This window comes from Solea senegalensis, linkage group LG3 (assembly GCF_019176455.1).
Source record: "Solea senegalensis isolate Sse05_10M linkage group LG3, IFAPA_SoseM_1, whole genome shotgun sequence".
NCBI classification, from domain to species: Eukaryota; Metazoa; Chordata; class Actinopteri; order Pleuronectiformes; family Soleidae; genus Solea; species Solea senegalensis.
This window is the reverse complement of record NC_058023.1, coordinates 28,259,076-28,275,053: the sequence shown is the minus strand read 5'-3', so window position 1 is coordinate 28,275,053 and position 15,978 is coordinate 28,259,076. Positions and strand designations below refer to the sequence as shown.

The window sequence follows — 15,978 nt, the reverse complement described above, 5'->3', positions numbered from 1 at the left end:
TCCTGACATTCTCACTCATCAACAATGGGCCTTTGAGCCGCCTCTCTAATGTCCTACCATAATCACAGACATGGTTATGCTAATCTCGCATGAATGAAGCCCAACAGGACACTAATTAACAAATGCCTCCATGACAACATACCTGTACACAACGGGAATTATGGCTCCTCGCATAAAACCACAATGTGAATAAATGTGCTTAATCCAATAAATTGTAGATTTGAGCATTGACGTCCACTTACTGCACTAAACACCGTTCCAAAGATTTGAAAAATGGTGCAAAAAACAACGTGGGTAATTGAAGCATACCCGCTCACAAATAGAGGATAATTGATGATATGGGGGACCAGCATTTCTATTACATACCATAATAAGTATCTAAAAATACAGAGGACTACAATACATTTAGATCCCCACTGCAAGGAAACACAAACTGATCTTGCCTGACCGTGTTATCTCCGTAAAAGAAGAAACAGTGCAACTGAAACATTTCTTTTGTCTAAAAATGAGTTGTGCTAATATAAGAATAACAAGTTGCTCAAGTGTCATTGTGCAATGCCTTCCTAATTGAATGTGTTTTTCACATAGTTCAAATAAGGATTCCTAATTAGACACATTATTTGTAAAAATCTGTTTCTTGATAAAAAAAAAGAGCCAGTGAATAGCATGTGCCGTTACACAACACCATATCTTTTCTGTCTTTCTTTTTTTACCCCCCTGATGTATCAGTAAAAAGTGCTCGCTTGTTTATTTTCAGCATTAGTCGACGTTTCCATTCAGAGAAAGAGTGAGAAAAAGGGTGCACCTTGAGCCATAGATCAATGTGTCGGGAGATAATGAGAATTCCTCTCCGCTGTTCTTATGAGATGTGAAATGACACGATGCATCATTAATCAGCATATTGCAAGCAAACGCAATCCTGCTTTGAGATAGTTAAACGACTCGAGCTGTTTGGAGTGGTCCTCACTGGGAAAATACTTGTCTGTTTCCTGGGATTGCGTCAGGTGTTGTAACCAGAGGAAGGGAGCGTTTCTTCTTTCCGAGTGTGTGTGATACAATGAAGCTTTTTTTGTTTCGTTTTAATCTATCTGATCATTATCTGCCGCCAGACACAGCTTGTCACATTAGCGAAGTAGCTGCAGATTCATTTATTTCATATTTGCACACGGTCTAATCGACGATACATAGTTTTATAGGTATTTCAAGCAAAAATATTGATTATCCATCAAATTTGAACAGTCAGGCCTTCCAGAGTGATTTTAAATTCTGTACCAGACATACAGTAGCTCACAAGATGCATTCAAAGACCCCGGTAAATTTCATCAGTTTTGTGGGATCTATGCTGTTGAGCTTCTTGCAGCCTTGTTCCTGTATTTGTCTGACAGACAAGAACAAAAAGAAATTGGGATAGAACAAAGCAGCTGAATTTGGTGGACAGAATACTGAAATTCTGTATTATACCCAGCTTCTCCGCTCATCGTTAATGACACTGACGACTACAATCAGCTGAGCTGGTCAACTGCATAGTATGGGGTGGTATGCAGTGAAAAATAGATGAACAGTAATTTTCTTGTGTCATAAAATGTCTGTAATCCACACAAAAAATAAAAAAATGGACAAGAATGCAATCATCTCACTATCTGCCTCCAAGTCATATTCAAGTTTTTATGGATGATCATTTGTTATTGCTGCAGAGGCATGCAGGATGGCCACTGTGATCTGTTTCAACATCCATATAAATGTGTTACTCATCTTATTTCTATTTCTATTTCATAAAAGCCACAGGCATGGTATTAAAAAAAAAAGCGATTTCATGATGAAAGTTTTATCTGGAACTGATGTAGATCCTGACACTCACGATTACAAACAGAAAAGCCAGTGGCAAATGTCAATGTTCGTGTCTTTGGTTGACAAAAAGGTCACGACCTAAGACTTTAAGGGGACATTTGAAGACGGAGATGTACATTGTATTCCACTATCTCCTCAAACAACAAGGGACATATTTACATCATCTAACACAACTCAGTAATTTACATTTAACCTTGCAATGACCCTGTGTGCTGTCACCATTTTCTTGCCTCGGCTTTCAAGCAGCAGCACACTCTCTCTCTGAACCCGCACACACACACACACACACAAGTGACGACACCATTTAATTGGACTACTGTCTTTGTCCCAGTATGCAAGCCCTAGCAGGAAATCGATTTATTGAATAAAGTGTGACCAACTCCACTCTGTTAGGTGGCGATATATCCCCTTTCAGCTTGTTAGTGCCAGGGGTTTTCTTTGCTGACCTTTTCACATGATAGACCAAAACAACTGAGCATAAAGCCGCTCTCTTCATCACTCCCGAAATGCAGTCGCCTGGATTTCGACATGTTCTCCCAACTGTTTTCCTCCTCCGTGTGACGGCCTCTTTTGATATTTCCATGTAAAAGCACCTATAGGCCAGTTTAGGTCCACGTGGGTATACGTGCGGTAGTAATTGGACCGCCCTGACACATTATCTGGATGTTCAAATTTTAGTCAGTTCTCCGCCCTGTGTGCGTGGGTTTTCTCTGGATTCTCTGCTTTCCTCCCACAGTCCAAAAACATGCAGATTTGGGGATTAGGCAAATTGGACACTGTAAACTGAGCGTAGGTGTGAGTGTGCGAGTGGATGGATGTTTGTCTGTATGTGGGCCTGTGATCTGTCCAGGGTGGACCCCACATTTTGACCTATGTCAGCCGGGATTGGCACCAGCACCACCCACAACCCTCATGTGGAGGATCAAGTGGTAGAAGATGGATGGATTGTAAAATTTCAGTCACACTAAGATGTTAAGGTGTATTTTAAATCCAGTATTAGTCTGACTCACAACAATCCAGTCATAACTTGCATTAGTTAAATGAAGTTACTAACCCTTTAAGAGCGAGCGTATCGCAGCAGACGCGTTCACACAAGTGCACGTTGACATTACCGTAGTTACGCGAGGGTTTGTGCTATCGGAAAAATTCCTACAGTTTGTGAAAGTTGAGAAGTTGCACATCAAAGCCAACATGTGGCTATAACGGTAGTGTCTTTGTCGCCAGAGGGGAAAAAATGGGAAAAATGCCTGTACATTTTTTGGCCTGTTTTTGGACATTGAGACAAAGAGTCAAAATATTTTATTTTAAATGTTTTCTACTCTTCAAAATCTCGTTTTTATGTACAACAAGTGGATTTCTTTTAGAAAAAACAAAAAACGTATTATATTTACTCATTAACTGTTAATACACTATTTTAAAATGCAGCAAATTGTAAATAACTGCTAGATATTCAAAGTTATTCTGGAAAAATGGGCAAAAGCACTTAGTCACAGGACATTTTCTGGCTCTTTTATGGTTAAAATAAGCACACAAAAAAAGTCCAGGCGGACATTTTGAAGCTTAGGTGTTAAAAGGTTAATATAACTATAAAGAACAAAATGTTCACTGCAAAGTTTCTTTTGTAGCCTATTCAAACAACTTTATATTCCCAAACTACTTCTCATTATGTAAAATACAAAAACACGCTTTGGAAAATGGTCAACTCTCAATAAATATGCAAAAGAGTTAACTTTTAAACATCTAATCACATTCAAACCTGGAGCAATTTATTGGAATCACTCTGCTGCTGTTAGCCACTACAGTATATTAACTTTTCAAGGGCAGTGAAGTTTACTTTATCATTCATACTATGCAAAGGGTAAGCTGTGTTTTTATTCTGACTGAGAAGACTGTACACTTATAGCACATTCATTTTACATATTGGTTTTATGTCGAGACAGAAGGAGGCCACAGCAACATTGCTCTAGTAAAGCAGGACTACAAGTTTCAGATGTGAATTTTACTGCTCAAAAAAACCCCAGTCGTTCAGAATTTTGATGGGATAAACACTTCTTGCCCCCGTCCAGCCCTGCTGTGTACACACGATGCATGACAGAGCCTGTTTTCCATTAACGTTACCAGCACACAAACATTACATCACACAAAGAACTACCTAAATGGTAGGTTGTCTTTTTTACTCTGACTATAACAGACACAAATTACAGTCTATGTCCCAATACAAGAGGCTGCAACTTCAGTCTTCCCACAAATCTTCATGTTAGGTCAACCCAACATTTGTTAAGCCCCAACGTTCAAAATCACGGTCACAGGACATTTATCAGGAGGATCGACAGTGAGATTAACGCCAGAGAAACCACTTAAACTACACGCTCCACCGCCTCCCTAGTGAGGGGGATGCTGTGTCTAACACATACACAAAGCAATGCATTGAGGCAGCGAGGTGAGGCTAATACGAGAACGCTGACTGGATAAATGCCCTGATGGATGACTTCATGGACCAATGTGCCGTCCAAGTTTTACACACACAAACAGCGTGATTGATGGCACCACAGACAACAGACAGGCTAATGATTTCAACATGCTCCTTAATTAAACATCAATTATGGACGTATATCCAGTTCTCTCACTCTCTCCACTCACGACGTCTTTTTTTTTTGGGTCCATTTTCTTTGTTTTTTTTGTCAATCCTTGCTCACACGTGTGCGTGTACCAAGTTATTTTCCATTTAAGACGCACATCAGATGTGCGGATAATCATATTTCATCTCAGAATAATGGTAACTCAATTTAGACGGTGATGAATAAACGCTCACTCGCTCATTGTTTACCACTTTGTCCTCCACATGAGGGTAGTCGAGGGGCTGCAGTTGATCCCAGCAGACTTAAAGGAACACTTCACCGATTTGTATCTAGCTCAGAACGAGGTCCTTTCTGCATGGAGTTTGCATGTTCTCCCCGTGTGTGTGTGGGTTTTCTCCGGGCTCTCCAGTTTCCTACCACACTCCAAAAACATGCAGATTGGGGATTAGGTAAATTGGACACTCTAAATTGACCGTAGGTGTGAGAGTGTGACTGTGACGGACTGCGCCTATCGCCCTATGTCAGCTGAGATTGTCACAGCGCCCTCCCCCGCGACCCTCATGTGGAGGATAAAGCGTTAGAAAATGGATGGATGGATATTTTGGCTTTATATTGTGAAAAAGCGAGAAAGGAAAAGAACATAACGTTACTTGTTATAACCACCTTTGTCTGGCTTGGTGCTAGCTGCAGGGCTAATCTGCCAAGAGAGAAATTAATAATCAATAAGGGAGAATAGGAAATGAGGATCAGACAGAGATTGTGCGCTGCTTGATTTGACAAAAGTGCACTGAAGCCAAGGGTTAAGTCAATACACCTCTGCGCAAATACTAGCCATTAGATACAAGTGTGTGTGTACTCGTTTTGTTACCTCCTTAGGACTTTTTCTGGAAACACTCACCTTGTCAGGACCTGTTGTCCTCATGGGAACTACTGGTTGGTCCTAATGAGACAGAACCTCATGCTTGTGTGTGTGCAAATGAGTATATTAATTGGTTCCTACATTGTGTGTGTGTGTGTGTGTGTGTGTGTGCAGAATCACAAATCACTGTCAAATATAATTTTAATATGCTTCAGATTCAGAGCGTGTGCATGCGGGTTGAGCAAACAGGTACAGGTAGTTCAATAAAAACTACTGTTCTGTCAAAAAGTCAAGCGTCGGTTCACAGACAATGTTGCAGCAAAAAACTGCTTCAGTTCTTCACTATATAAAATATAAAAACACTGGATGAAGAAAGAGTGTTTTTATAAGACAGAGAAAAAAAAAACACGGGTCAATTTGTATAGTTGCAGCCATGAATGGCTGCACTGTTTTATTATAATAAATGTGCTATTGTTATTGGAAACCAGTATCGGTGGCACAATGATGGTAATTTTGTTGGCGTATATTATATTATTTATTAAAAAAAAGGTCACGTACACCTGCAGTATCGCTAACAAAAACAAGTGCTCAAAAGTCTCTTTCCCCACGCACACTGTACTAAACTAACAACCTTTAAATCCCACCTTTTTTGTTATATGCCGACAATGACGCAACCACATGTGGAAACAAGCAAACATTACCATTAATTATCGCATGTTTAAAGAGCAAATTAACACTTGCCTCATCCCTTGATGTTGGAGCGTGTCAATACCATAATTAGTTATGGTATTAACATCACTTATCTTCACACCCGTTAGTCACGGGATATGTTGGAACAACAAAAAAGGAAATCTACCGAAAGTTAACTTTTCAAATACAGAGCCGTGGGGACACCATTATCCGGCTGAAGTAGCTTAATGACTCTTTCAAAAATATTAAGAAAACCTCTTTGTGTTTGACGCCGTGTCAGACGTCCCTTTAGAAAAGGACTCATGCAGGTCTTAGTCCTCAACTCGCTGAATACACTACTACTAATTAGAAATTCAATACGCTCTAAAAAGTTCTAATAAACCAGACCTTCCTTGTGCTCTCCCAAGTCTGTTGCCGCCTGCCTTTTGGAGTCTTTTTTCTTTACTGACTGAAGACATCCGTCTTTGAGCTGCCTGCTGCTTCTTTTCCTCTTCTTGCATCTACTTTCCCTCAGTGAGAATGTTTTCCGCGTTACTGAGAGCACTTTGCCGCCGAAAACCATTTTTCACGACTAATGCGATGCCACCGACATACTGCATGTGGTTAATATATATTACATCGCTACATTATTACAGATATACACAGATGCATACATTATTCATTAGTCATTATTCATATCGTGCTGAATCACTGTCCTGGCACAAGTTGGCTATGCCCACTTGCTCCCGCTACCGTCATCCTTTTCCAATTTGTTATTGTCACTCTATTCTATATGTGTAATCTCGGCTTTTATATAGGAAGAAATAAACAAGGAGCCTCTTTTGTGTCACTAAAGAAATGTGCGTTTTATGTCGGCCCCGCCTCCCGTCTTCCCAAACAGGCACACCGCCTAAATATACAAATAAATAGGAGACACGAGTAAGGCAGGGAAAGTGCATGATAACAATAATCAAGGAGAGACTGAAGAAAATTGGATCCAACGAGACAAAGAGACGGACAATAGAAACCTAAACAGACAGAAAGGGGAGATGATGAATAGACGACAGGTTCATGGAGGGATGGGTGAGAGAAATAGGAGAAATAAATGGAAAGATGAAGGGGAGGAGGTATGCAGCCATGGGTAAAATAATATATATAATACCTGCACTAACTAGCCTGCAACAACCCCTCACAGATATGTTTACATATCCCTTTGTAAATAAATGTACATTCAATGACAGAAATGCAGAAATATTGCCACTAAGTCGTTGTTTCTTGGGTTATTAAGGCGTGGAATAGAAGGGAAGGAAAAAAGAGACTAATTGCATGAAAGGTTCGGTTAAAATCAATACATACTTTTGTGGCTAAGGAAGAAAAACATGGGGAAATTCTCAGCTGTGTTACTTAGTCTATTTAATTAGTTGCTTCAATAGTAGGACAACTTACTACAAATGTATTACAACTCACAATGTTATACTGCATGTCACTAATACCACAGCATGTAAGATATCACTGACTAGACATTGTTTTTTTTTTAAGTTTGAAAAGTGTTCAACAAAGCCGATTGATGAACGATACCAGTGCCTCTCACACTGTGACATTGGGTTAACGGTGACAAATAATGCATTTAACTGCACGGGGGATATCAGCGATGGCAACACACCTACATACAAAAACCAGGACATAATGGAGTTGTGATTTTAGCGTCCACTGTACATATACACGAGCTGAACGACCACCTGACTCCACCGTTATGAAGCACAAACAGGAGTGAGTTCCCCCCAGAGATGACAGTCTGATTGATTTTGTTGCGTGTTACACCTAAAACATCCCTGATTAAATGACCCTCAGCACAAAACTTTGTAACGACGCACCCGTCTACAACATTAAAGTGGTGTTGTGTTCCAAATCCACATGCGTTGTAGACGATGCACTCAAATCGATGTAATAGACAGACTACCTCTAATCTGTCATAGGGTGCTTTTCCATTATACAGTTATACAACTCCACTGTTTATCTGTTAGTTGTTTTTTTTTTTCGCTTATCCATTAGGGAGAGTACCTGGTACCTGGTGCTTCTTCTTTTTAATTTAACCCTTTAACACAGAGTGTATCGTCAGCGACATGTTTGGGCAAGCACTCTCTACATTACCGTATTTACGCAACAGTTTGTGGTATCGGAACAATTCCAACTGTTTCTGAAAGCTGAGAAGTTGCACTTCAACGTCAACGTGTGGGTACTACGGTAATTCCACTGACGCCGATGCAGGAAGACAGGCAAATGTCCCCCCTCTCCAAACACACAGCAGCAAATTGTATCCAAAAATGCCTTGCAGACGGTGCTTTCGGGTGATGAGACCACCACTGAGGTTTGGTGATGCGTTTGAGACCAACAGAGCATGTTGATGCTTGTGTTGCGTGGTGACTTTTTTGATTGGAAATACGTTATATACTGTTCAAATTTCAGATTGAATTGCAAAAAGTCTCTTATTCATGTACAGCTGTAGTGGGGGGTTTTAAAAGTCCATGTTTTGTTTTTCCTGACTTTAAACTGTTAATACAGTCTTTTAACATGTAGTAAATTGAAGGTTTTCTGGAAAATGGGCAAAAGCACTCCGTCACAGGACATTTTCTGGCCTTTTTATGGGTGCAATAAGCAAAAAAGGCCTGATTCAGTACACAGAAAAGAACTGCTTTGCTCTTCACTCGTTTGTGTCGTTTATAAAACGATGTCATGGAAGTTTCATACAGTCCTGCTATGATGCCCACGTTGACATACCTGGTACCAAACCGAGTCGAGTGCAGCCAACACTCTCCCACACCCTGTAAACGATCATCTATGAGATACAACGATAATTCCACTGCAGCTAAATGACACATGCCCACTGAATATTAATGCCGCACACAGTCGTAAAAGACTGTCTGTCTGTTGTTGGCTGTGTCTCACAGTTGGATGTCCATCTGTCAGTTGACTGGCTTTTTGTAATTGTCCATCAAGCTCTCCATCTGTGTTTGTATCGGTTTCTTCGACCCTGAAGACTTTTTTTTTTCCTCGACTGGAGAAGGAACAGTTTATCCAACCTGCAAGGCCAATAACTCTCCCATCCCATCAGCCTCATAAGGATCTGCTCTATTGTAAGTATGAGTGAGCATGTGTAGGGTGAATGTGTGCATCTACGGCTAAGTCACGATCTAATTACCTCCTTGAATGGCGGCACGGCAAAACAACAATTGGTTTTTTATCCACCAAGTAAGAAAAACATCCTTGTTTTTGCTCAGAAAGCAAGAAGCACAGTAACCATTAAGAGACGATTTGCACGTTAATAACACTGTGTTCCCAATTAATTATTGATGTCGAACTATGGTGTGACTGTAAGCTTTTTTGATTATCTGTGCTAGCCCATTACGTAGGAAGAAAGTTCCAGTGCAGCCTTCAGAAGGCAGCTGCACAAAGATCTACAATCTTGTGCTAATCTCCTTCATTTGAACTCCCAGGGTTTAGAGCATTTATGCATGCGGTGATAATCTCACCTGGATGGTACATTTTGGATATTTGCGCATAACCCATAATAAGGTCAGGGTAGGGTGATGTGTCTCTGCAACAACATGCTTATTGTGGCGTTAAATTTCCCCTCCATTAATTGTACTTGTGTTCAGGCTGAATGGACTCTGTATTGCTCGGTTTGCGTTTTGCCGCCTGTGCGTGTGCTATTTAGTGGGGTTGAAAGACCTCAAACGAGTGTTAGTGGACTCATTAAACCCAGCGTGCAACACCTGATTCACTGATAATGAGCGGAATATACAGCTGCTTAAAATATACATTATTCGAAATAGCTCCACAAATAGCTTTGAGCGGAGCTCCTCAGAACGCGGCGAGGCCATTATTACTATTTAAGTATAAGCACCGATGTAAAGAGCGTCTCGTTTATGGATCGGGCTTCTTCTCATTTGCCACGTTTATGGTGAAATGTAGTAAAATGTTACGACGAATTAGTGCTGAACGAGAACAAGGTGAGACGGGAGAAAAAAGAAATATACAGAGACTGCGGCCACTGCATATTTACTTTAGATAGTTTATTCAATTTGACCCCAATAAGCACCCCAATTTTTTGCGTCAACTTTTTTGGCCCCACCCACTTCTTCACACTTTTTCACATGTACATTTTCAACAGGATTGATGCGTTCACAAATATCCGTGAGTTTTGGGGTATGTCCAGGCCCTCAAAAATGCAATTCATTTGGAAGAAGAAGAAGAACTCTTTTAATTTCAACAATCTAATTACATTTGATAGATGTGTTGTCTCACCTTGTTCCACAGCAACATTAAAAATAGTGCAGATTAGTGCAAAATTGAGTTTTATGATAAATTATTGAACATTTAAGGGCATAAAAATCCAAATTCTGTTCAAAAATGTAATACAATAGTTACTTTTCCTGATTATGTTGACAATGCAGTAACTCAGTTACTAACTCTGTAAACACGTAAATTAAAAATCAGCAAAAGCATTTTTAGCTGAGTCATGTTTGGGCTGTTTATTTCTTCTAGAGAATTGTGTCTTTGAAATGACTCAGCAAATATGGTATCGGATTTTGGCATCGGTATTTTCTGGTATCGGACACAAAACAACTAACGACTTTTTGCCCAACACTGGTCAGCACATTCATTTTGGAAAGGTTTTTATGTTGCCTTATGTAGGAAACTAAAGTTTTTCTGGTTTATAAACACATCATATCAATACAATTATGCCAATAAATAATAACATGCTGTTTAAGGAAGCGTTCACAGAAAATGGCTGATAAATGGAGAGAAAGTTGACAAGAATCACCAGTCAGTAAAGAAGAAAACAATAACTGATGCTGAGAAGAAGAAGAGGAAGAATAAGGTGTTGGCATCATTCCTCAAAGGATGACAAGAGTCACAACCCACACCTGAAAAGACAAAGCAAAACAAATACAGCGTCTCATGCTCGTGCTTCACTTTCACTTCTCCGTGTTTGACAGAGACCAACGGCTCCTGTCACAGCAAACGCCGCTCACCGATGAGATGCATCCGTTAATGAGCTTATATGATGTGATGGAGTGGATATTTAATTGACTGGATGTTCAATCCAACCACTTCCAATCACAGATGAATTAAAACTGCATTTGAATAATACACAGGTTTTACTGCCCAGCATCAGGCAAACCACTTGACTACTGGCTGTGTACAACAATAACAACAACAACAACAGCTGGATTGAAGTCAAGAAGTTACTGAAATAAAATCAAATTTAGATAAACCAGAGTAAATCTCTTGACACATTCGGATGCGGTGTTTATCATTTCACTGGTTAGTCAGTAAAAATGAGTCTCATGTCCGATCAAACACTCACTCCTAGAGGCCGACGTATGTTATAACTAATGTATATCAGAGTGAAACCACAGGGAGCACACCACATAAATCATTCCGGCATCATTGTACTGCAAGACACACGTCCATCCATCCATCTTCTATCTTCTTTCTCCTCCACATGAGGGTCACGGCGGGGAGGGGAGTTGCCGGCATAGGGTGGTTAGGCGGGGTAAACCCTGGATAGTTCGCCAGTCCATCACAGAGACAAACAACCATTCACTCTCACACCTACGGTCAATTTAGAGTGTCCAATTTGACATAATCCCCAAATCTCCATGTCTTTCAACTGTTGGAGGAAACCGAAGAACCCGGAGAAAAGCCACGCACACACGAGGAGAACATGCAAACTCCATATTCCAACCGGGGCTCGAACCCGAGACTTCTTACTGCAAAGGTAAGAGTGCTAACTACTATTTTTTTATCAATCTTTAAGCTTGATTACACTTTTTCCCCCTGAAATCTACCCTAAAAGTGCCTCACTGCTCCTAATCCAAACATCCAGATCAAAACCAACACTAGATTATATGAGATGTAATTTATTTTCAGACCTCTTTTAAAAATAAAATATAAATATAAAATTTGATCCAATTGAAAACTGCTGAAATCCAATCAGATTACATGGGAACAGCTAGGGCTCAAAAGATCTGTCACGCAGTTTATGGATTCTTATTTATATTTAAGTCAATCACTACACGCCGGTACCAAATCCCCAAAACTCCTACACCACTTAAAGCTTTTGTAAAAAAAATTTCATTCAACTTATGGATGTGAGTGAGACAGAGAGAGAGAGAGAGAGAAGCAGCTCTGTGGAGACAGAATCAGTATCTGTGACTTCTGTATCTAAAACAAAGCCAGTGAGACTCGAGGATCAGGTGTCAAAAGAACCACATTCGTTGAAATACAGCATGTGCACTCGTTCACGATTTTATCTGCAGCCACTGCAGGGGTATATCAGTGTTTGTGAGCATGTTAAATGTGTATGTCGGCTTATCTGTGATCTGGTGTCTGCCTCAGTCAGGTTCTGCTCAGGCATCAGTTTTACCTGAGTGCACACTTTCAGCCGAGGAGAGTCTTATCCCTGTGTCTGAGTTGTCGCGGGTAACGTGCTTACGACCGTATCATCCGCGCTAGAAAGCTTTCCTCCTTCTTTTACTCTCTCAATCAAAGATGAAGTGATCAAAGTGGTGCAATTCATAGAAATGTAGCGTGAGAGAATCATTAAGAGTGACTTCATTTGACTGGAGAGCAGATTTTCGGCACGCCACAGATTGTGAACGCAAAACAAACAAACAAACAAACAAACAACAAAAGTCAAGTTGAAAGAACAGCCCCGCAGGCAGGCGCGAAGGACAAAGAGCAGAGCGTCGTTTAACGTCGAGAAAACGATGTCAAAGGCGTCGAGAATGAGAGAGTGAGCGGAGGACTGACTGATGAAGCACCTTCGCTCGGCATCAGAGGGAAGTCAACAGTCACTCACAGCAGAGATGACAGTTTGACATCTGAGCTCTGACATTTAACAATTCTTTTACCACTCGCCTAAACAAAGTCGGACAACAGCAACAACAACAACGTGGCCAACACTGGACAAAGCATAGCCTTATATTTTAGCCACACTGCATCTCAATGGTTGCTAATGTATTTTATTGCTATTTTTTTCACTCATTTTGACACTTAATTCCCCCCCCATTTGTTCCTTCTAATCGCAGCCATTTCCCTCATCCCCATGCAGCTGTGTCGCCAACCACGACCTTGAGCGGCAGTCAGCTGATTGGTTTCCGCGGTGATGATTCAGAGGTCACGAACCCCCGAGCACTCGGAATTAATGGACTCTGTCGCAATGACTGCGGGGCCCCTCGACACACGCACGCCCACCTACACAGATGTCACGCGTGGTAATAGATGGTCAATGGGAGTCAGAGCCCTTACAAACCTAATTATGTGAACTAATGACAGCAATCAGCCAGGGAATACTCACTGGCATATAAACATTAAGACTCAATCAGAGCAGCGGGAGGTTGCACAGAACCCAAATTGAGACGTACACACAGGTAACGTCCAGTGGCATCGCTAAATATGACAATTGTTGTGTCACAAGGTCCTCACACACACACACACACACAGACAGGTAACACAAGAGGTGCAGTGCTTGGCCTTGTGTAAAATGAGCTGTAGGCATTTCGACACAGCGGCAGAACGAGGGTCAAACGCACAAACAAACAACAGTACGGGGTTGTGCTTATTACAGCACAAACGCACACACACTGTACGCAGAGACACTCCACACACACACCAGCTGGAATTACAGTATCTACAAACACAGACACTTGTTTAATTTCTCTCTTTAAGCTTTGAGTACACAAACAGTCGTTCTTGTTGAGTTGTATGGCTCCTCGGAGCCAAGGAGCGAGTGTGATCTGCGATCTAAGGCGACGTATTAGAGGAACATAACACACTAAAACATATGAACTAATTAAAGCCCAGTGCTTCTCCCCGTCGACACATTTTCTGAGCCAGAAGGTGCCAGTGGAGTCCCTTTAGTGGCGGAACTAATCAGAAAACTTCAGAAACACAGGTTGCTTATAGGTTTAAGCTGTGCCTTCCGATTAGACTATAGAAAAATCTAACAAAAAAAAAAAGAGAAAGAAAATAGTACTGAGCAAGAAGCAATTGTCGATGTGGTGCAGAGATGAGAAGAGACCCACTTATAATTGACCGCCGGCCAAATTTATCAGGAGGTAAATTTTACAAGCCTCCTCAGAATATCTGTCGAGTTAAAACACTACCACCTCTTACTGAGAGCATTTCCATCTCCTTTTTTTTCTCCCCCCCTGTTCTACTGAGTGAACCAAAACAAAACCCGTCCAATTATACACACACAGCCTACTGCAGTGCAGCGTGTCTCGGAGCGTCATCCATTTTGAGGTGATTTTGTTTGTCCAGATGATGAAAGCCTTGCCTAATGTCAGAAGTTGAGCTGCGGTGACTTACCTGTGCATTTTTTCAGGCTGCCGGGCCGCTTGCCGTGCATCCCCAGCTTACAGTTGAAGTTCTCCTCCCAGAATTCGGCAAACCAGACATTCCTCCTGTTGTTGGAGAGTGAGCGGCTGCGGAAGTACCGGTCAAACGCTGTAAAAAAAAAGAAGAAAAAAGGTGAAGGAAAGGTTTGAAAGTTGATATTATATCAATGAGATCTGGCTTTCTGGTGTAATGTATGATATATGGAGGGCGTTAGTCCACACGTGATGCATCTTCAATCACAAAGACGTACGTTATGAACAGCTTTACGGCTTTAAGGTACGAGTTCCCTGCCCCGGAGCACCTGTCAAATACTGAGAAAAGCCTGTAGGATACATAGTCTACTTGTCCAATTAAATAAGTAGCAAGGAAATTGAGGAACATGCATGACCAACTCAAAAGAACCCGTCAGAGGTTTGCAGAAGATGATAAGATGGGTGAAAGAAACGAGAAATGAGAGATGTACCTTTTACAAAGTAGACCGCTAAACCTCACTTTTTAAAAAAAAAAACGACTTGTTATTTCCAACCCCAGTGAGACACTGAGACTACAGTCCTGGAAGACACGGTGCTCGTGAAGGCCTGAGCCATGACTGACCCGATTTACAAGGTGACAAGAACTGACTTGATTCATCTCCGGTGCTGTCACCAACACTGGTAACTGTGTGCATCTGTGTAGCTCACTCCACTCGGTGGCTTCCGGCGGCAGGGAACAGTGGGAGCGTGTGCCGTTTAGGATCACACGCTTTCATTTGTGATCACAGGTGTTTTGTTCATACGGTACAAATAACCGAGGCAGATGGTAGCAAAAAAAAAATAAATAAATATCTTCACCAGGTGAAGAAGATACTGAGAGACACTGGGAAATAAAGGTCCGATGTAACCTGGTTCGAGAAAAAACGAGATATTTAGGTTGCTCATTGTTTTTATTCCTGAGATTTGGATGACCCTGCTGGATGCTGGTTTATGTTGGTCTATGCTGGTCTTTGCTGGTTTATGTTGGTCTATGCTGGTTTATGTTGGTCTATGCTGGTTTATGCTGGTCTATGCTGGTCTGCTGGTTTATGTTGGTCTATGCTGGTCTATGCTGGTTTATGTTGGTCTATGCTGGTTTTTGTTGGTCTATGCTGGTTTTTGCTGGTCTATGTTGGTCTATGCTGATTTATGCTGGTCTATGCTGGTTTATGTTGGTCTATGCTGGTTTTTGTTGGTCTATGCTGGTTTTTGCTGGTCTATGCTGGTCTTGGTTTCTGCTGGCCTATGCTGGTTTATGTTGGTCTATACTGTTTTTATGCTGGTTATATGCTGGTCTATGCTTGGGTCTATGCTTTTGATGCTGGTTGCTGGTCTATGCTGGTCTTGGTTTGTTCTGCTGGTTTATGTTAGTCTATGCTGGTTTATGTTGGTCTATGCTGGTCTATGCTGGTTTATGTTGGTCTATGCTGGTTTTTGTTGGTAAACCACCATAGACCAACATAGACAAACATGGACCAGCATAAGCCAGCATAGACCATAATGATGCTGGTGGACCAGCAAACACCAGCATAGACCAGCATTATGCTGGACCAGCACCAAAACACAAAAGAATGTGGATCTATGCTGGTTTCTCTAGCAGGGG

The 15,978-nt window shown here is 41.3% G+C and overlaps 1 protein-coding gene across 3 annotated transcripts in view; it reads right to left on the bottom strand.

The window, feature by feature from the left end:
* grm8a (glutamate receptor, metabotropic 8a) overlaps window positions 1-15,978 on the bottom strand; it is a 225,456-nt gene that overhangs the window by 51,603 nt on the left and 157,875 nt on the right. For all 3 annotated transcript variants that reach the window (XM_044022484.1, XM_044022483.1, XM_044022485.1), the window contains one exon: window positions 14,335-14,472. In XM_044022484.1, coding sequence (XP_043878419.1) covers window positions 14,335-14,472 — 138 coding nt within the window. The remainder of the gene's footprint in view (window positions 1-14,334; window positions 14,473-15,978) is intronic.